This window comes from Quercus suber, unplaced genomic scaffold (assembly GCF_002906115.3).
Source record: "Quercus suber isolate HL8 unplaced genomic scaffold, Cork oak 2.0 scaffold_155, whole genome shotgun sequence".
Classification (NCBI taxonomy): Eukaryota; Viridiplantae; Streptophyta; class Magnoliopsida; order Fagales; family Fagaceae; genus Quercus; species Quercus suber.
The window spans coordinates 1142947-1164766 of NW_027069616.1; the positions used below are offsets into that span (position 1 = coordinate 1142947).

General features: G+C 35.0%; 3 protein-coding genes across 6 annotated transcripts; 2 read left to right on the forward strand and 1 right to left on the reverse strand.

The window, feature by feature from the left end:
- Positions 1-2334: 2334 nt before the first annotated feature.
- On the reverse strand, positions 2335-3069 carry LOC112034014 (ubiquitin-ribosomal protein eS31 fusion protein). The gene has a single exon (XM_024066800.2). The coding sequence runs from the start codon at positions 2969-2971 to the stop codon at positions 2501-2503; it is 471 nt and encodes a 156-aa protein (XP_023922568.1). The 5' UTR covers positions 2972-3069; the 3' UTR covers positions 2335-2500.
- A 1018-nt stretch (positions 3070-4087) lies between these two features.
- Positions 4088-11709, forward strand: LOC112034012 (CRS2-associated factor 2, chloroplastic). The gene is made up of 6 exons (XM_024066799.2): positions 4088-4902; positions 5541-5668; positions 6315-6540; positions 7094-7221; positions 10074-10218; positions 11134-11709. The coding sequence occupies exons 1-6, from the start codon at positions 4215-4217 to the stop codon at positions 11547-11549; spliced, it is 1731 nt and encodes a 576-aa protein (XP_023922567.1). The 5' UTR covers positions 4088-4214; the 3' UTR covers positions 11550-11709.
- A 3050-nt stretch (positions 11710-14759) lies between these two features.
- On the forward strand, positions 14760-20986 carry LOC112034015 (uncharacterized). 4 transcript variants are annotated; one of them, XM_024066801.2, is made up of 9 exons: positions 14763-15037; positions 16031-16396; positions 16913-16946; positions 17266-17490; positions 18043-18132; positions 19220-19285; positions 19383-19474; positions 19636-19683; positions 20396-20986. In XM_024066801.2, the coding sequence occupies exons 2-9, from the start codon at positions 16071-16073 to the stop codon at positions 20511-20513; spliced, it is 999 nt and encodes a 332-aa protein (XP_023922569.2). In that variant the 5' UTR covers positions 14763-15037; positions 16031-16070; the 3' UTR covers positions 20514-20986. The 4 variants fall into 4 exon arrangements, with proteins under 4 accessions (XP_065633524.1, XP_023922569.2, XP_023922570.2 ...); XM_024066802.2 differs by having other exon boundaries at positions 14764-15037; positions 16042-16396; XM_024066803.2 differs by lacking the exon at positions 14763-15037 and adding an exon at positions 15044-15166 and having other exon boundaries at positions 16042-16396.
- Positions 20987-21820: the final 834 nt, after the last annotated feature.

Here is a 21820-nt window from a genome sequence, read left to right on the forward strand (position 1 = left end):
ATTGTCTTTAATGCCATAAAATCTAGAATAGCCCGAGCAACACATATGCCCTAACATAGAAGGGACTAGACAGATTTAACAAGAACATTGCCCATATGGGCCATATCAAACACCCTAATTAATAAATTTAAATTAGACATCTTACTACATCCATATGTCTAGAAAAAGAATACTAGCTGAGTACTAACTAACCATTTACACCAAGTGACTAGACCAATGGGACAAGCTCATATCAAAGCAAGATCCAACAAAACTATTTCATACACTACACAGTTAATAATGCAAATCAGTGTTTTACAAAGCTATGAAAATGATAAATACACACGAAACAAAGTACATCATCAAACCACAATATGCAAAAACACAAATTCACATCCTCCATTAGGCTAATAACAGATAGCATTTTCATCTTCTACACAAATTTCACATAGAATAACAATACATAAAATCACTCTCCATTAACAAAGTAGTAAATATCATTTTTGATAATTCAATAATTAGGAATAGGGAGATTAAAACCCTTGATGTCTAAATTGAGATACGAGACTCTTTGAATCAATATCCCACAAAGACACATATTGCATCAAATTTTTCATTTTCCTATGTTGTTGTTGTTGTTATTGTTGTTGTTGTTGTTGTTGTTTTCTGTGTTCAATATCACACTACAACAACACAATCCTATAAATTCAATTTAAGATAGCAAACTCAATAGGAAATTAAAATAACAGAGAAATTAAAAACACAACCAAACAGATAATCAAGCAAAATCCCAACAAAACTGTATGTCTCTCTATTCTAAAAGGGTCACGGTATAAACACTTTCATGCCAATTGTTCTAGCCAGTCCCAACACCTGGGTTCCAGATCTGTTGATGTTTTGCTCAGGCAAACAGCCAACCTCAGTTTCAATATGGGCTTAGAATTCCTCAATTCAACATGACCATGTCACACTATACATAATTTGTATATACTAAACCATCAGAAGTATCTATGGATTTGAATGTGCATGCTGCTGCAAGTTGCTCCTGTATTATAGGCTTGCTTTCATGTCAGAGATTCTAGTTGCACTATTTATGGGACAAAGTCTATTGCCTATAAGCATCATCATGACTCAAGTTTTATTATTTTTATTGGTGGTCAATTCAAGCTATTTATTTCCTTCTTTCACATTGCAGCAAAAAATGGAGTATACATAACCTTGGTGAAAGATGTTAGGAATGCTTTTGAAGGAAGCCCACCAGTGAAAATTGACTGCAAAGGGATGCACACAAGTGCTTACAAGAAGTTAGGTGCTAAGCTTAAGGTCTGTAACATTTGTGTTCTTCTAACTTTCATGCGGTATTAATGTAGCCCAATACATTGTTAGGTACTAAATTTAAGAATAGAGTTTGGTCACATATTAGAAAGAAAATATATAAGATTAAAAGAAGGTATGTTCTGGCACTATGTATATATTTGATAAGTACTCTGGCAATATATATTAATCAGGAATTTTATGTAAACTATGGGTATCTAACAGGGTCTATGAACTATGAACTTGAGGTTAATCTATAAAGGCCTGAGTTTCAGGTCCTGAGTCTTGACCTAATGAACTAAAATGATGGAACAGGGTTTGTCATCTGAATCCCCAAATAGTTCAGATGGGGGAGGATATGGATGCTGACGAAGGAACTCATTGGATATGGCTCTCTTGTCCATACATTTTTAAATTGATTGTGGTAGATTAATTAAGTTATTGCACTGCTGGGTGTCCTTTTCTATTTTTCTTTTTCCTGATAAGTAATAAACAAAAATTATTAAAGAAAAGGAGAGCTAAAATGGTAGAGCCTCCTAAAGAATTACAGAACTATGTTTTAATTATCCATCTAATCTAGTAAATTACAAGATAACCCAAATCATAGTACACAATTCAAACCAAAAATATAAGAAAGTAGACTTGATCTTAACACATCTCTTCATGCCTTCGAAAATTTGGCTCCCTCCAAATTCCCCACATAAGACAATGAAAAGGTAACATAACTAGCCATTTACACCAAAGGTGACTAGACCAATATGACAAAGCTCATATCAAAGCAAGATCTAACATAACTATTTCAAACACTACACAGTTAACTATTCAAAGAAGTGTTTTCCAAAGCTAACAAAGTAGTAAATATCATATCATTTGAATAATACACCATATCAGCGTATCCCACACATCAAATTTCATTTTCCTAAGTTGTTTGTGTGTGCAATATCACATTAGAACAACACAATCCTACAAATTCAATTTAAGATAGCAAAATCAATAGGAAATTAAAATAACACAGAAATTAAAAACAAACAACCAAACAGATAATCAAGAAAAATCCCAAAAAAACTTTTAAGTCGAATAATAGTACGATAATCATCCAGAAAATTCAGGAAAAAAAACAACACAACCTAGTAGTTCAGATCCATATCATCCGCTATTTCAAAATTAAAACATATTATAAATCAAAAAAAAAACATAAACATAAAACCTAATCACCACCAGCCTTCTGGTACACATAGGTCAAGCCACACTTGCCACAGTAGTGACGGTCAAAGTGGTTGGCCATGAAAGTTCCAGCGCCGCACTCAGAGTTAGGGCACTCCTTACGAAGCCTCTGGACCTTTCCGGAATCGTCCACCTTGTAGAACTGAAGGATCGCGAGCTTCACCTTCTTGTGCTTGTGCTTGATCTTCTTGGGCTTGGTGTAGGTCTTCTTCTTGCGCTTCTTGGCGCCGCCGCGGAGGCGGAGCACGAGGTGGAGGGTCGACTCCTTCTGGATGTTGTAGTCGGCTAGGGTTCGGCCGTCCTCGAGCTGCTTTCCGGCGAAGATGAGGCGCTGCTGGTCCGGCGGGATTCCCTCCTTGTCTTGGATCTTGGCCTTCACATTGTCGATGGTGTCTGAGGACTCGACCTCGAGGGTGATGGTCTTGCCCGTTAGGGTCTTCACGAAGATCTGCATGGTTGGTTGGTTCTGCGATTCGCAGCAACCAGCCGCTTCAAAAGGGTCTCTGTGAAAAGAGTCTGAAATAATGGATGAGAAGGGATTCGGAAATGAAGAGGGGTTTATATATGGTGGATGGGTCTGCTAGGGTTTGTAGGGGTTTTTGATTGGGTGCGGTGAGGGTGCATGAGTGGTATGTTGGGGGTCGTGTGAAACGCTGCGTTTTTTGTTCGTATTAATGTAGGGTGATGCAAAACGGCTGCCGTTTTATCTTACTCTTTAATGCATATGATACGTGGTCTTGTTGTTAGGGACATATGCATGGGATGATTTTTTGTGTTATATGTTGTTTAACAACTTACAAATAGTTTCTCAAAAAAAAAAAACAACTTACAAATAGTATTTTCTTATGTTTTTCAAGAGAAGTTATAAGTAATGGTATCGTTTATCATTTGTAAAAGCAGTTTAATAGTAGGAAGTTCTCGTGACTCATCACTTTGAGAGTCTGAGATTATGGATTCGAGTAGTGGCAAACTTTATTATTGTTACAATCTTCTTCTTCTTCTTTTCATTGACAAATAATGAAATCTAAGGATATTTTTAAATGTTTCATTCAAAAATCTATTTTAAATAGCACTAGTACATATCAAAATTTTATGTTAATTTCGGTTTGAGTGAAAATCAAATAATTTCAACACCTTCTGTGCTAATTGGACAATGTGTTTTAAGTCTCACCAATCCCCTTCGTCCTATTTACCCAGTTAAAAAAAAATGTGCCAATTAGCTTGGAGTTCTATGGCATCTAACCCTTTATTTGAATTATGAATATTTCTATAAAAAATACTAAGAAATGCTTGTGTCCTAGTCTTATTTCAAATTCAACATAACTTTTCCTTTCTTCCTTAAAAAAATAAAAACATCATGATAAGGGGAGCATCATGAAAGATAAAAACCCAATTAAAAATGCACCCATATTTAACAAGAGCATTTGCACAGTTGATTAAATTCACAAATCACAGTATACTTGGTAAGAACGGCGTCGTATGTTCGCATACAAAACCCAAAAAAAAAAAAAAAAAAGTTAAGAACGGCGTCGTATCATGCGACAAAGCTCAAAAAAAATCATATTCTCTTTCTCACACTCTTCCCTCTACAAAACACAACGGAAAAACCAGAAAACTCTTATCACTATCGCACATTCACACTCATCATCACTCATCTCTCTAACTCATCCGAAAAAAGCTAACACTTAGTGTTAAAAATGGCCATTGTAGCATCACTACCAGGCTTCAATCTCTTCTCTTCACTCCCTTCAACACCACCCCCAAACGACCCCAAATTTACAAAAAACTCCACCCCTCCTCCACCTCCTCCTCCTATTCCCATTCCCAAATACCCTCCACCTCTCAAAAAATCCTCAAAACCCCAAACTACCCCTCCCAAACCTCCCAATTCCCAAACCAACCCCGCCTTCAAAACCCCTCACCGCCGCTCCAACTACTACAAGCCCGTCAAGGACGGCGTCATCGCCTCCGACGCCGGCCGCTCCGTCGTCATAGGCGACTCCGGCGTCTCCTACCTCCTCCCCGGCGCTCCCTTCGAGTTCCAGTACAGTTACTCCGAGACTCCCAATGTCAAGCCGCTCGCGATTCGCGAGCCGGCTTTCTTGCCCTTCGCTCCGCCGACCATGCCGCGGCCGTGGACCGGGAAGGCGCCGCTGAAGAAGAAGAGGGATAAGGATAGGAAGATTCGGCTGCTGGAGTCGCTGAATTCGCCTCCGGCCGGTACCGACGGAGTGAAGCGCGTGGAGATGGCGAGGCCGTTTCCGTTGGGGAAGTTTGTGGAGGAGAAGAGGACGAGAGAGGAAATACTCGGTGAGCGTTTGAAGAAATGGGAGATCAAAATGCTTGTCGAACCTCGCTTGTCAGATAATCGCCAGGTTAATCTTGGTGAGATTTTTCGTTTTCCTTTCTTTTGCTCGGAAATGGTAGCTGAATTTTCATTCAAACCACAGTTTTAGGGACTCTCTAACTCATTAGGTGGCGACTAGAGACTTAAGATATTGTTTTGTTAAATGTGATTAGCGGATAAGTTTACAATGGAGTTCTTAATGCCTAAAATCATATTCATTCATTTTAAGACGAATAGACTGGATTTTGGCACGTTGCTAATGATTTTTTTAATTTAATTTTGATAATTCATTAGTTGCAATTGGGATGAGGGATTTGAACCTGGAAATGAGGTGTCAGTTGAGCTACAAGTCTCTTGGCACGTCATCAATAATTTAAATAGAAATCAAAGTGGTCATTGTTAAAGTTTGTCTAAGTATCAATAACAACAAATTTTATAACTTGTTGATTGGTATACAATAAAAATGATGCATTGTTGAATTCAGTCCCCTTATTTCAAAATAGATTAATAGGATTTATGAGCTTGATTATGGAGTAACCTTAAGAATGTTAAAGGATCCTAATCCATGTTTTATGTGATTTCTTTAGATGATTTAATTATCCCGTCATGTATGGGTTGGAGGAGGTATTTAGTCGTGGATATTCATGTTTGTTTGGTTAAATTTGGGTGTGTATAGGGAGGGATGGGTTGACGCATAATATGTTGGAGTTGATACATTCGCATTGGCGGGGGCAGAAGGTTTGTAAAGTACGATGTAAAGGGGTTCCCACTGTGGATATGGATAACATTTGCCGCCACCTTGAGGTATTTGTCTCTCCATTTTTCTTGTATTCCTCAGTTTCATTTATCTAAGCTGTTGCTTATCAAGCATGTGATAGAGATGTTTTGCTAAAGGTGCCATTTTGTGGGCAAAGTTTCTTTTCAAGCTCCCATTTATTTTGCAAGGAATGGGATGTGAAGTTAAAAATCTCATTCTATAAATTCTTATTGTAATTTGGCAGAGAAAAAAGTTTGAATAGCATTCCTTCAATTACCATCACTTTGTTAAGAGATGGAATGGGATATTGGGTGTGAGATATAGAAGCAGCCATGAGGCCCATGCCAACATTTTGTTTTAACTGAACAATGGCACATTGCACTAACCATAGATGCTACTACTGGATTTTCATGTATTCTGTTTTAAGATTTCACTTCAATTGCAATAAATAGTGCCTTTGTATGCGCATAAATCACCTTAGTTGCCTCTATTTCTAATTTAAAGGCCAGTTTTTCGACTTATGAAAATGTACATCAAATAAATCAAATTTTATTCTCCTAAGAAGTTTAAGCCTCCAAAGTTAATTATGAACCAATTAAGTTCATTATCAGGCTGAATTCAAATTTTATGTTCTCTTTGATTTAATAAAGAAAGCTCATGCTTGCATCATGCTCAAGTTTCTTATAATGTCAGGATAAAACTGGGGGAAAGATCATTCATCGCGTTGGTGGTGTAGTTTATCTTTTCCGTGGCAGAAACTACAATTATCGCACCCGTCCACAGTACCCAGTAATGCTCTGGAAACCAGCTACTCCAGTTTACCCAAAACTTATCCAAGAAGCTCCAGAAGGATTAACAAAAGCTGAAGCTGATGAATTTCGGAAGCAGGGAGAAAAACTTTTGCCAATTTGTAAATTAGGTAAATTCACCAGGACCATCACTTGTTCTTATAAATAACCACCTTGTCATAAAGTTTGTTTTATATTTAATTCACATTGTCTTTTTTATCTGTTCTCTGTAACTAGAGCCATAGGATGTGAAGCAATACTTTGGATAACCAGAAATTGCTGAACCCTGAACTGTATGTCTCCCTATTCTAAAAGGGTCATGCTATAAACACTTTCATGCCAATTGTTCTAGCCAGTCCCAACACCTGGGTTCCAGATCTGTTGATGTTTTGCTCAGGCAAACAGCCAATCTCAGTTTCAATATGGGCTTAGAATGCCTTGAGTCAATATGACCATGTCACATTGTACATACTTTGTATATACTAAACCATCTGAAGTGTCTATGGATTTGAATGTGTATGCTGCAAGTTGTTCCTGTATTATAGGCTTGCTTTCATGTCAGAGATTCTAGTTGCACTATTTATGGGACAAAGTCTATTATCTATAAGCATCATCAAGACTCAAGTTTTATTATTTTTATTGGTGTTCAATTCAAACTATTTATTTCCTTCTTTCACATTGCAGCAAAAAATGGAGTATACGTAAACTTGGTGAAAGATGTTAGGAATGCTTTTGAAGGAAGCCCTCTAGTGAAAATTGACTGCAAAGGGATGCACACAAGTGATTACAAGAAGTTAGGTGCTAAGCTTAAGGTCTGTAACATTTGCATTCTTCTTACTTTCAAGCGGTATTAATGTAGCACAATCTTATATATAAGCACATACACATTGTTAGGTATTAAATTTAAGAATAGAGTTTGATCTCAAATTGGAAAGAAAATATATAGGGGGAATTACAAATTATCCACTTGTGGTTTAGCCCGAATTTAACTTACCCACCCGTAGTTTCATTTTTGACACTTTACCCATCTGAAGTTACTTCCGTTTAGTCTTTGTTACCCACCTCTGTTTAAAAAAGATGGGTAAATAAGTCTTTTTACATCCATTTTATGTCTCTCTCCTCCCAAAACAAGAAGAAAAAAATAAAAATAAAAATATGGTATTGGTTTCTCACAATTCACAAACATGAAGAACGTACACCAGAAAACTAATACAAATCAAATCAAGCAAAACCATGAGAGAGAGAGAGAGTAGTGGCATAGTTAAAAATGAAACCCATGAAGTAAGAACGAAGGCATCACAGTCTAATCTAGACCTTTGGCATGGATTCCTCACAAAAACAATGGTGTTAATCTGATAATGGTGGGCGTGGTGGTGCTAGGTTGTGGGTTCTGATAATGGTTGTGGTGGTTGTGGGTGCCTCTTCATCACTTGCCAACAAAAGCTTTTGCTGCTTCGAGAATGGTAACCCTGTACACCCACACACACCATAGCACTATTGATAGCACCAATCCATGGATTGATGTACTTGTCAACCATGGTTTAGGCCCCACAATGAGTTTAAATAATTTTTGTGATTATGATATTGCCACTAATCTGGAAGTGTACTAGCTTGTGATTTCTACATTATTTAAATGATACAGAGCATACATTTCTAGCATTTTTAGCCTGCAAAGATTTGAATTTTTGGATTTTTCGTCTTGAATTGCTATGTGGGTCTAGTGTGTTATAAGCTCACCGTCATTCAATGAATTTCCCTTGGTTAGACCCTAGCGTCAGATAAATGAAAAGAAAGGCCTCTTTTTTTGTGTGTTGGGTATTTGATCAATTGACCCGATCGGAAAATTTGTGATGTTTTAATGTAATTTTGGGGCGCACCGGTGATTTGTGCAGTGGTTTTGGAGTGTAATGGGTAACGGAATGAGGTGGTGACAGGTTGACATCGATGGGTCGGTTGTGTTTGTGTTCTGGGTTTGAAAAAAATTTGATTTGAGCCAGATGCATATTCCTGGGTTTGAAATAGCATGTTTTGATCTTATTTTTTTTTTCTTTTTTTCTTTTTTTTTTCTTGTTTTGGGAGAGAGAGGAGTGTTTGATCTGTTTTGGGTTTTGTTTTTGATAAAAAATGTGTTAAGAGTAATGTCTAAAAGGAAGGTGGGTTACGGAGAAGTAACGGAGGGAAGCACATGTGGGTAAAGTGTAAAACATGAAACCACGGGTGGGTAGGTTAAATTCGAGATAAACCACAAGTGGGTAATCTGTAATTTCCCCAAATATATAAGTTTGAAAGAAGGTATGTTCTGGCACTATGTATATATTTGATAAGTACTCTGGCACTATATATTAATCAGGAATTTTATGTAATAAACTATGGGTATCTAATGGCTTCTATGAAATATGAACTTGAGGTTAATCTATAAAGGCCTGAGTTTCAGGTCCTGAGTCTTGACCTAATGAACTAAAATGATGGAACAGGGTTTGTCATCTGAATCCCCAAATAGTTCAGATGGGGGAGGATATGGATGCTGATGAAGGGACTCATTGGATATGGCTCTCTTGTCAATACATTTTTAAATTGATTGTGGTAGATTAATTAAGTTATTGCACTGCTGGGTGTCCTTTTCTATTTTTCTTTTTCCTGATAAGTAATAACAAAAATTATTAAAGAAAAGGAGAGCTAAAATGGTAGAGCCTCTTAAAGAATTACAGAACTATATTTTAATTATCCATCTAATCAAGTAAATTACAAGATAACCCAAATCATTTTTTTTGATAAGTAAAGATAACCCAAATCATAGTACACCATTCAAACCAAAAATATAAGAAAGTAGACTTGATCTTAACACATCTCTCCATGCCTTTGAAAATTTGGCTCCCCCCAAATTCCCCACATAAGACAATGAAAAGGTCACATTCCAAATGAAGTTATTGCTATGTTAACCAAAAGTGTAACTTCTTTCTAGTGTTAAAAATATTCTATGAAGCTGTTGTTTCCTAGTTTTGAAATTTGTAAAAGCATGAGGTGGTTCTTGATGTCTAAGTTAAACGAAAATTTTGTAGTTCCTATGAACATTTCTAGACAGAGTTTTTGCATTTGCTTGAACTTGTGATTAATTTGCACATTTTTAAAGCCCAGACAACCAAGCTACATATGAAAAGAACCTAATGACAGGCTTGGCGTGGGCTAACAGGGTTATCCCATCTGCTAGGGCTTGGCTCACCGCAAAGTGAACTCTCCTCAACAATCATAGTCTATATGTATATATTACAAACGTTTTGAATTCTAGCATCTGTATATGTAGGTCAAAAGGAAAGATGCCTAGCAAAAAAGAAAAAAATGATGTAGCTCAGAGGAAATGGTACCTTTCTAAAGTTTTACTTGTCATTATATGAGTCATTATGAGTGTTAGTCCCACCTAGGTAGGGTGGCTTGGATAGAATCCTACCTTCAGCATCTTTTGCATATGCACTTGTTAGCCTGAGACAAAGCATTGCATTAGATGGTGGCCCCTTTATACTGTTAATTGATAGGCAGTCCCTTACACAAGTGTATTATGATATGTTGAATGTTGAATGATGGTGTTTATATTCTTTACTAGTTTACCTATCATTCTGGTTGCCGTGCTGTCCTAGTTTTTAACCTTTTTTCCTCTCCATTTGGACAGGACTTAGTTCCTTGTGTGTTATTATCTTTTGAAGGTGAACAAATATTGATGTGGAGGGGACAAGATTGGAAATCAATGTATACAAATGCTCCTTTACCTGCAATCCCCCCTAAAATTGGCATTGCCGGTGGTTTGGAAAGTTCAGGTATGCATTACAAAAAGGAATGGGACAAGTCACATTGCATTTGTACAACTTTCCTTTGAAATTTTATCTGGAACTGTTGACACACTATCAAGGGTACAATTGCATGCAATATTAGGTTATTTATGCTGTAAGATGATATTATGCAAAGATCAAATTGTAGATAACAGCTGGATGATTCTATGCATGGGGGTGGGAAGGCACTTGATTTTGATGTACTTCATAGGAAAACAATATGTTGTTGAGTAGGGTTTTAGTCTTATAGATGATGGCAAATTGGGATACATCATTTCATATGCACAGGGACTACCATGTCATGGATGGTAAACGATATGATAAAAGTTGACATAGTAGTATGTCTTAAAAAAGCCTTTCATTCCAATTTCAAGGAAGCCGCCATTAGCCACTAGATTTTAGTTAAATTCAGGAAGAATAGCTGTAGTGGCCACCACAGTTAAGTAGACAACTAGACATTATTTTGGATAAGGCCAGCTACTTTGCAATTTATTTATTTATTTTGGTTAGTAAGCTACTGTGCAATTTGGTTGGACACCACTTTGAAATGATTTTGGAAAAGGAAGGTACTCATCCTGTTTTTTGTGAAAAAGTTAAAGAGGTACTTACTAGATGCTCCAAGAGTAGTTTCCTTGAAATTGCATTACCAGTAAGCAAGTGCTCTTTTTGTATTCTCATCTGAATTGCACATTTGAACAACTTGGATGGGAGGTGGGATTTTTGAGGTTGCTTTCAAATGTGGTATATGTTAAATAATAATAATAATAATACAAACAAGAAAAACCAGTTCTAAAAGGATTGACTTTTCCTAGCAGTACTTTGCAGTTATGGTAAATATTGTGACATGATGACAGATTCTAAAATGATCTGGCCTTAATTTTCATTTTTCATTTTGTTTTTCAGGTAAGGATGATGGTGATTGTTTTAAGGGTAATGCCACAACAGTGAGAACAAGCTCTAAAATGATGTCACTATGGAAGCGAGCAATAGAGTCAAGCAAAGCATTGTTGCTGGATGAGATTAACCTTGGTCCAGATGCTCTTTTGAAGAAGGTGGAGGAATTTGAGGGTATTTCACAGGCCACAGAGCATTCCTATCCAGCATTAATATTGTCAAGCGAAGATGGTACAAGTGGCACAATGGCAGAGTCCAAAGATGATCCCCAATCTGAGGGTTATGATGAAGATGACATCTATAATGATAGTGACGATGATGAGTATGAAAATTATGATAGTGATTCGTTTGAAGAGGTGGAGTCATCAGTGCCTCTAGGGTCATTACCCGTTGATTTGATAGCTGATAAGCTCAAATGGGAATGAAATTGCAAAGAAGGTTCTGACACAGATGAACTGTTCAATTGCAATGTTGCTTATTTTTACCAGAAGAGAACAATGAGCTTTGTAAATAATGCTACAGAACACAAAATTTTTTACAATATTTTTATAAACTATTGATGTGATAAATTCTTACTAGAACTCATCACTAACATCACTTATTTGCTTTCCAATAATCATTCTTCACATCAGCAGTTTATAAAAAATTTGTAAAATAGTTTGTGACTTTAGTATTTTCAGGTAAATTAAGATTGCAATATTTGGAGGAAGAAATGGGGAAAATGAAATGTAAAGTATGTATTGAGAAAAAAGAAAAGAAAAAAGAAATGTATATAGTCCTGTCTGTTTGATAGGGCTGCTCCGAATTTTATTTCCATTTAACCATAAATATAAAAAAATTTAGATACTTGTCACGTTTCAAAACAATGTTGAAAAGTAACGTCTCGAGTGTCTAAAACTCGAGTTCTATGATAAAACTCGAGTTTTTAAGTCTCGCTTTGTAAGCGGATAGCTTTGAGGCGGGAAAAAATTCAAGTAAAAATCGAGTTTTAAAGACTCGAGTTCCGAAAAACGCTGCTATAGGGACTTAAAAACGTCACTATAGGCCTTCAAAATGGAGTTATAAAAAAATTTAGCAAAAAAACGTCGCTATAGGGCTTTAAAACGTCACTATAGGACTTAAAAACGCCACTATAGGCCTCCCTGAACCTGTACTGAATACTTATGAAAAAAATTTTGCAGGAAAACGCCGCTATAGGGCTTTAAAACGTCACTATAGGACTTAAAAACGATACCTATATCAGTGCAACATATATACTGTGTGTTTTATTTTTATAAACTGTAATCATGACAAGGTCATGATTTAACTTTACAGTTTACAAATACACATGCGTGAATTAAACAGTCATATATATTTGGGTAAATACTATATTAGTGCGACATACATACTACGTGATTGATTTTTATAAACTGTAATCATGACAAGGTCATGATTTAACTTTACAAATACACATGCGGTCATATATATTTATAATGTGTTTGAATGGCAAGATGTTGATATACGAATTTGAATTTGAGTGATTAAAATTCAAACATTTTATTTGGGTAGTTTGCAAAGAGTCAAAAATTTGGATTTCACAAATCTACAAAAAATTTTAAATCTTAAAATCCTTGAATTTGAAATAATTTCTAAACTCATAAAATTTTAAAAATTCATATGACATACCTCAATATTTATAAATTTGGAATTAAGACATTTTAAAATTATTACTTTAAAATTCAAATACAAATCCAAATCCAAGTATTCAAAGTTCAAACCAACCTTATAAGATTGTTATATAAATGACATCTATATATATAATAATAGGTGAAGCAGAGAAAAAATCCAATTAGATTTCAATTGGATTCTCAATTTTGCGCCACTTGTCCTAACCAAAACTCAAAAAAAAAACTAATTAAATTATAAATTTGACTCAAATTTTGTGTCATGTATTTTATCTAAATTTTTTAATTTTTGTGCCCAAATAAATGATACATTAACATTTAACACAGAAGCCAAGAAAACCACAATAATAATGCTCATTAACCTAAGCAAGAACGTCTTACCTGCACACTTTTATGGAGATTATAAATTGGACTCCAATTTTGTGTCATGATCTTATCTAAATTTTCTAATTTTTATGCCCAAATAAATGATGTATTAACATTTAATACGGAAGCCAAGAAAACCACAATGATAATACTCATTGGCCTAAGTAAGAACATCTCACCTGCACACTTTTATGGGTGATCTCAATAGAGTCTAGAGCTCTTCTAATTCCACAACCAAAACCAAGGAGTCCAACGAGAAAGACTATAAAAGTAAAACATCATCTCCTCCTAATTCCATATCGCCATCCCATGTCTCCTCCTCTCTCAACCTCTACCAACTAGATCCACACACTACCCTCTCCTCCTCCTTACGGATTCCTCAGAGTAAGGTCGGGTTTAAACACAATGTTCAATCCCACTCTTCCTTACTTCACACTCTCATACATTAGCGCTTCATTGGTGTCTCCAAGAAGATTCCAAGCTCAATGATAAGTTTTTATTTTTTAATGTCCCTTTATATATTTTAAATAATAAAATGCAATATTCTCTTTTTTTCTTCACTGTAGCATCACTTAAATAATAAAATGCAGTATTCTCTTTTTTTTATTCATTGTTTTATCTAATGCTATCCTATGTATGATAAACCAAAAAAGAAAAAAAAGAAAAAAAAGACCAATAGTATTACTTAAATAATAAAATGCAATATATATTTTTCATTATTTGATTTAATTCTATCATCTGTGTGATAACAAAAAAATTGGCCAATAGCGTCATTACAATTAACCAGTCCCGTGTGATAACACGGGGTCACATACTAGTGTTATTATAATGGAAGAGTCATGACAAATAAGGGTGCCTCTATATAAAATGTTGTAAAAAATGTTTTTTTTTTTGTTTTTTTTGTTTTTTTGTTTTTTTTTTTTTTTTATGTATAGCAAGATTTTGTGAACAGTCTGACCAATTTGTGTGGCTTGGGACCGTTTCTTTGCCCAAAATTTTTTATCTTTTATTCATCTCCAAGTACGTGGGGATGAAGAAATTGAACACCACCGGTCCACCACCACCACCACCATAGCCTGTTGACAAAAGAAAAGGAAAAGACAAAGAGTGACCCAAATTCTGCATCAAAATTATATTATTATAAAAAAAAAAAAAAAAACCATCAACAAGATAAAGAAAGATACAGTGTTTTTTGGGCAAAATTTGCCAAATAATAGATTTTTAGAAAAATTTTTGGTGCATGGCATGCGGATGAAAGATTTTAGTTAGTTGGACTGTTTTTGAAAATCGAGTTTAAGAAACTCGACTTCCAACCCATTTTTCTTTTGCCATAAGTCTGAAATGGATCAAAAAAAAAAAAAGTGGAACTCGAGTCTAAGAAACTCGAGTTCCAATTGTACACAACTCGAGTTTCTTAAACTCGATTTCCACTTTTTAAAAGCAAAAACAGTCTAACTTACTAAAATGTTTGATCCATGTGCGTTTTTGCAAAAAATTTTCTAAAATTCTATTATTTGGCAAATTTTGCCGTGTTTTTTGTTTCCATTTGGGTAGGTATTATTATTATTATTAATTACTACCTGTCCAAAATTACGTGTAGGCGTCGCTTTACTGTGTGTGTGTTTCTGTGTGTGTGGGTTTTCTGGTTCCGTATAGAATTTGCATTCTTTCTCCAAATATAAACAAACTCCATTCCGTAAATAAATAAAATACATTGTGAGAGAGAGAAAAAACCAAACCCATGTTGTAAATAAAATCCATTGTGAGAGAGAAAAACCAAAGAAAAAAAAGCGTGTAGTGGGTTATCTTCTCTGCTGAATCTTCTCCAATCCCAGAAAAGTCTGCTAATCAGACAACGAAAGCATACCCGTCTTTTGTAAAAGGTTGTTATTGTGTTGTACTAAATCTCTCTTTCTCTCTCTCTTTTGCTTGCAATAGAAAGAAGCAAAGCATCTTCTTTTTTTATATTTGACACCTCTATTAATCTCTCTGCATTTTCGTTTTGCGAAACCGTAAGTGCCACACCTTTCTTTATCTATAGGAATTTACGTTTTTTTCTATCTTATTATTGTTATTATTATTTGATCATGACCTTTTGGGTAAAAACCAATCCAAAGTAAAGAATCTCTGTTTGTGTATGACACTATTAAGGAGAAGAGAACCCGTGTTAGTTCTTAGTTCTTTGTGTTGTTTGTTCCTTACTTGCATAACACTCACTAAGAAAATTCTTAAACTGATTGTGTTGGGATTGAATTTTTGAAGTCTGGCCTTTGTTAGCCTCGTGTTTTCTTCTTGTTTTCTTCTTGTTTTTTTCCTGTTGTTTCCTTTTTTATTTCTGTGTTTTTGTTGTTCCAAGTGTACATATTTAGTGTAACCTGGGACATGTTTTAAAGAAACCAGGACTTGTTCTTTTTTATTCATTAATAAAGTTTACTTATTAAAAAAATTGAGATTTGGGTTTCATGATATCTCACTGAGGCATACTAGTTTGTTTTGTAAATTTGTTGGGTTCTTCAAAGTTTTAATCTTTATAATGTGTTTAGCAATAGAAGTGTTTGTGGAAAATTCAAATGTTTGAGTTTCCACTGTAATCTCATTGAACCTTTAGCATAGCAAGCACATGCTTCTTGTTTATTTTTGTGTATTTCTTTTGGAATCTTGATTACATTTTTTTTCTTTTCTTCCATAAAATTTGTTTCCCCATTTTATAGTTTCAAGTCATCAAATTTTAAGAATAACCCTTTTGGTTTTTAAAATTTTCACCATCATTCATCTGTGCGTTTGGTATTGAATTCAATTTTCACCCAACATTTGGCTCTGGGAATTAAACTACAAAATATGATAAAAAGTGAAGCAAGTAGAAGTAATATCTTTAGACTCTTAACAGGATCTACAACCCGTACTTGGCAGCCTGTCATGACTAGTACTGCTACAAACACTCCAAGTTATTGGTTGAACTGGAGGTTTTTCCTCTGTGCACTATGGGTCTTAGCCTCAATGGTTTTGGCATCATTTCTGATATGGAAATATGAAGGTTTCAACAAGTCCAGACCGGAGAGGAGAGAAAATCAGCAAGAAAAATCAGGGACTTTGTACAAGGATGAAGCCTGGAAGACATGTCTTAAAGGAATCCATCCTGCCTGGCTGCTTGCTTACAGAATGATAGCATTGACTGTGCTTATGGCGTTGCTCATCGCAGATGTTGTTTACGCCGGAGTTGGCATTTTTTTCTTTTACACTCAGTAAGCCATCCAAGTCCCATCTATATATCTTTCATCTATTTACCTGGAAATATATCTACCTAAGGTGCACTTAAAGAAATCTCTTCTAACTTGTGTTGTGATTTTAGATGTCACCATTTGATACTTTCCTGCTTTAAGTATCACAATCTGCATTATTCTTCAATTCTTGTGCAACCTGAGTGGGGGGCCCTAATTTTTCTTTAGCAGGTTATTTGGCATGCTGTAAATAGATAATGGTATACTTTTTCACATTATAGTGGAGCACGGTTTCAATTTACGGATTTTTGAAAACCCCTTGGAGAGAATATATTGTGTACTTTTGTCAATAACAAAGAGCTTATGTCAGATGCTGGAATAGTTCCTTATTATACTTTATATTTTTTTTTTCTGTGTGAATAATTTCAATACCTCCATGAACAATTTGAAAAGGAAAAAGAGTTTTTTTTTTTTGTTGGATGTTGTGGAGTGGGGTGGAACTATATTTTTTGTGATTTTGTTTTTTTGGGTGTTGCACAGGTGGACATTTACTTTGGTCACGATCTATTTTGCGGTATACTTTTCATCTCTAAAAACACTCTTGTACAGATCCTTATTTTTAAACTGTAGTAAAGTCTCATAGAGATGAAATTGGAACATAAACCTCTTTTGTTCTTTGGACTAGTTAAATTATTGTTTATCCTTTTTTATTAATCATCTTGTCTAAAGATGTTTGCTACACTACTTGGCTATTGAGTTCCTCCTTGGGAACACGTAACAGCCATCTGTCTTCAATGTCATTAATTCATTTTGGGAGTATGGTAGCTCCTTGTGTTCAATTTTACTTTACATCATCATTCATAAGTTCTTATGGTTTCAACTTCAACTTGTAGCTTGGATCTTTATTCTCCATTTATGGATTGTTCAAGCACAATAGAGTTGGAGGCGATGAGGTTGATCATGCAAGTTTAGATGCAGAGCAGGGAACATATATAGCTCCCACAATAGGACAGAGTGCAGATATGGCCAATATGTCCAAGAGTCCAGATACCCATGAAGCACCTCATTCTCGCCAGACTGCAGGTGTATGGGGTTATATCTTTCAAATCATTTTTCAGGTGATTTTTCTTCTAAAATTCAGTTGCTAAATTTTTTTGTATGAATTTAAACTATGTCATTCAAGTTTCTTTCTTGCTTTCAGTGTTTTCTATATTCTCTTCACCTTGTTCCTTTAGTTAAGACTGTAATTTTAATGAGCTGATTCTTTAGGGGAGAAAAAATGTTAAACTTGCCATGGTTTTGTTTTGTAGATTCCCTTGATTAGTTAGTACTGAGAATGGAATACCTGGCTTGTGTTTATTAATTTATGTATTTTTATCCTACCCTCACCAGTTCAACAGAGAAGTTTATGAACTTTCTTTTCTTATTCTTTTTTTCCTGAGGAAATTTAAGAATATATATGGTTCACTAATCTTGAGCACTATGCTGTCATTGATTGCTTATCTGTATGAGTTTAACCACATTTGGCAACTACTGTTCTTTTAACTTGCTTTTAATACTCTAGTAAACATATCTTAAGTGATTCTATATCTACTACTTCATTGATAAGAAAAAGTCTGTTTCATAAGTGACCTGTTGAAATCTTTTTCATTTTTTTTTTGTACCTATAGATGTGTGCAGGTGCTGTGACGCTTACCGACTGCGTATTTTGGCTCATTCTTTATCCTTTTCTTATGTCCAACGAGTATAAACTGGATTTTGTAAGTACAGACCTTATCATCACACTGCCTGGTTTGCTTCCTTTAATTTAACTGTTTATGTTTCTGTACATGCAAACCATACCTTGTTCAGACCCCTCTGCCCTTTTTGCCGACTTTAAGGTTGAATTATAATGCCCTTTTGAAGGAGATGTTTTTACTAGCCAAAAAGGGATATGCTTTAAATATAGAATACTGATAGGACAGATATGGTATCATTTGGAAAGGGTTTAAATCAAGGACTTTGGTTGTTCTTGAAAGAAAAACCTCTTAAGTCAGAATAGGACTCTGACATTTCATTGACCTTGAAGTCTTCTCTACCACTTCCCAAAACCAACAAACCCTGAAAGCAGAAAAATGAGTTTTGGTTTTGAGAAAGATCTTTGGGGGTGTTGGCAGTGACAAGTTTTGTCTTATTTTGTGGGGCTGAAGGCAGTAAACTCAGTTACTTTCAACTATATGTTCTTGTTTCTGCAATTTAGCAAGTCAGGCCTCAAAACAAGCAGAAAGCAAAGAGTTAGCAGTTTTATGCAAATGTCACATCCATCATGCCTGCTGACACAGGACAAAAACAATTGAAATTCTACAGCAAAATCGAAGGAAGAAAGAAAAACCCTAGAAATCAACACCTAGGATTACTTGGAGTTAGCACCTACAGTTGGCTAGAGACAAACACCAGACAATTGAAAAGAAAAAAAAATCCAAAAGAAATTTTATTCATCATAAACTTTTCTCCATAGGAGTACAATAACCTGCTTATATAGGCTACTAAAACTAAACCCTTAATCTGACTGATTAGGAAATTCTCAATTATTGAATAACAAAAATACCCTTTAACTCTAGGTAATTGAATAAAATACTAATTACCTAATTACCTAATAAGACATAAAACAAAATCCAATTGACTAATAAAGATACACTTGAATTTTAAAATTAAACAGGACTAAATTAAAATAAAATTTTCTTTGCACTTCCCCCATCATTTGCTCCCTCCCTCTCACTCTCTTAGGTAATACAAATTGAGTTTCTCTATGTATCACTAATAATGAATCCCCTTCATTTGAGGAATGTGTTGCTGTTTCAATTGCAGTTGCTTGCTAGTATGCACTCATTCAATGCTGTTTTCCTGCTTGGTGAAACAATGTTAAATTGTGTGGTAAGTTTGGTTCCTCAATGGTTTTATTGTTTTCTACTTATTTTAATCTTCTCAATGATCAGTTGCAAGTTTATAACTATATATCTCTTTGTCCCAGCGATTTCCAAAGTTTCGGATTGCATATTTTGTGTTATGGACAGCTATATTTGTCATTTTCCAATGGGTCATCCATGCATGTATTTCAATATGGTAAAACATTTTTCCCATTTAGTTGTCTATTATTATACTTTTGATAATGTTGTTTTTGTTGTTGCTATTCTTTCTCTCCCTCTCCATTTTTATTCTTATGTTCTTAGTTACTTTTTCATTATAATTATACATTTTCTTTTTTCTGTTTCCTTTTTTTACAGGTGGCCATATCCATTTCTTGACTTGTCATCTCCATATGCTCCCTTATGGTATGGTGTCATTATCTATTTAATTATTACTATTGCTAATACTACCATTATTCTTGAACCCCCTTATTCTGTGCAAAAACATGCATTTAACTCTCAACATGAAAAGACAAGTTTGTTTTCCAAAAACATAGACAAAAGAAAAGTTTTGAAGAAATCATATATAATGCCAATTGGCCATCTATGCCTCCAAAATGCAAGAAATTTTCCTCAATAATACAATTCTTCCTTTAGATGGCAGCCAAATATCTCATTGAGTGCATTTCAAATCACTGAAATCATGGTATCAGATAATGATTGTCCAGATGTTATATAACTTGGTCTTTTTAACTTTTAGGTTAAGTACCATATCTGGTAGATTTCAATCATTGCAAGTGCCAATCTGGCGGGTGGGGTCATGTATCTGTGATTTGCTCCCCAAGGGTGGGTCCAAAGGGCCTGCCTTGGTGAGACACCGTGTCATCAGAAAAAAAAAAAAATAATCTATTGCCAATAATATGCCTCCACATTAAAGAAAAAATATATTATGTTGCTTCGTGAGTGAGAGAGACTATTGAAAGGATGGCAGCACCGGTTGTACGATTTCCAAGGTTCAGTAGGCAACTCTTAAGTAATTGCCACTGTTGTGAAGATGAGACTAATCTCACCAAAATGTATCTACTATTCTATTGCTTCTCATAATCCTACCATTTTGCTGCCATTGTGGATTTTGCAGGTACTTCGCAGTGGGGTTGATGCATCTTCCATGCTATTTCATCTTTGCTTTAATTCTTAGGTTGAAGCGCATATGGTTGTCAAGATCATTTCCGGATTCGTATCAGATTATTAGTTGAGGAAACAGAACAGAAGCCTAATGCTGCCCTCGACCATGTTAATTACAAGGGTCTGAGCGTAAAACAAGGGTCCACACCATTTCATATGAAAGCTTAGTTCAGTATTCATCTTCTAAGAGAGTTGCTGCTAGTGTCATTATTTTTTACTTCGAGCAGCAATGGAAGGATGTAAAGACTGTTGATAAGCTGGTGATCATTATTTTTCCCAGGATACAAATCAGATATGCATGTTTTTGTGTCCACCAGAGGGGGTATACGTCCTAAATATTTATGTGCTTGGATAAATTGCCAAACATTGTTAATTGTTTCTCAATTCAATTCTACTTCATTTTTGACTTGCCAAGCACTCGTGAATTATTTAATGGGGGATTTGTAAATGAGTTCAACTAAGTTATCATCAGCCATATGGATTTGTTACTTCAGGATTGCTTTATTTGTTATATCTATCTCCATTGCCAATTTCGAAGTCCACAGTATTGGTCTTTAGCTTGTAATGATTCTTCCATTTCCCTGTTTATTTTTTTATTTTTATTTTTTTGCTTTTTTGTTTTTTTGTTTTTTTCTGAAAGAGACTTTTCTGTTTTCTCTATAAAGTTGTTCCCACTCTTTAATACTTTATAACTTTGATAACGCTGATCTTGACTAGTAACGGATTTCAGCAAAGTTTTTTCGTAATAGCATTTCTTTTCACATTCACCCCTTTTCTTTGATTTGAAGTAAAGAAACACTCAGTTTACTATTCTTTCATAAACCACCACGCAACTGTTGCCCTTGACATATACGTAGTGTACACGCTGTGAGTTACAAAATTGTAACTTGGGACTGCCTTTTCTCATGCTATATGTTGGATTTGATAGGCATATAGAAAATAATCAAACGGGGTTTCCCTTGTTGAATATCAACCGAAATGCAACCATTGATGAATTTCGCAATAAATTTGAAGAAACATGTCATACAATCGAGTGGATTTGCAAAAGGTCTTATAAGGTTGGAAGAATTTGTACTTAGAATTCCAAAGTAAAATTTGATTAACTGAAGATAAACACACCAGTTAGATTGACAATATCCTAAATATATTGAGATAAGAGAAAGGGTAAAATTTTTTACACACGTATCATGATTTCAATTTATGAAAACACATGGTGTAATAAATATCTCCCGAGAGAAATACTCCATCCACAAATATATTTCATTTCATATAAAGATACACAAATAGGATCCACTTTTTAAGTGATGGAATTTTAAAGCCCTTTGAATAATTTCAATTTTCAACTAAGATAAAAACGTGTCTCATATTGCTCAAACGA

Excerpts from the sequence above, each read along its gene's own strand:
- LOC112034015 (XM_024066801.2), top strand. The coding sequence starts at position 16,071 with ATGACTAGTACTGCTACAAACACTCCAAGTTATTGGTTGAACTGGAGG. Across the intron at positions 16,397-16,912 it reads ATTTTTTTCTTTTACACTCA|GTGGACATTTACTTTGGTCA; the intron begins GTAAGCCATCCA and ends GGTGTTGCACAG. Across the intron at positions 18,133-19,219 it reads ACGAGTATAAACTGGATTTT|TTGCTTGCTAGTATGCACTC; the intron begins GTAAGTACAGAC and ends TTTCAATTGCAG.
- LOC112034014 (XM_024066800.2), bottom strand. The coding sequence starts at position 2,971 with ATGCAGATCTTCGTGAAGACCCTAACGGGCAAGACCATCACCCTCGAG.
- LOC112034012 (XM_024066799.2), top strand. The coding sequence starts at position 4,215 with ATGGCCATTGTAGCATCACTACCAGGCTTCAATCTCTTCTCTTCACTC. Across the intron at positions 4,903-5,540 it reads TAATCGCCAGGTTAATCTTG|GGAGGGATGGGTTGACGCAT; the intron begins GTGAGATTTTTC and ends GGGTGTGTATAG. Across the intron at positions 5,669-6,314 it reads ACATTTGCCGCCACCTTGAG|GATAAAACTGGGGGAAAGAT; the intron begins GTATTTGTCTCT and ends TTATAATGTCAG.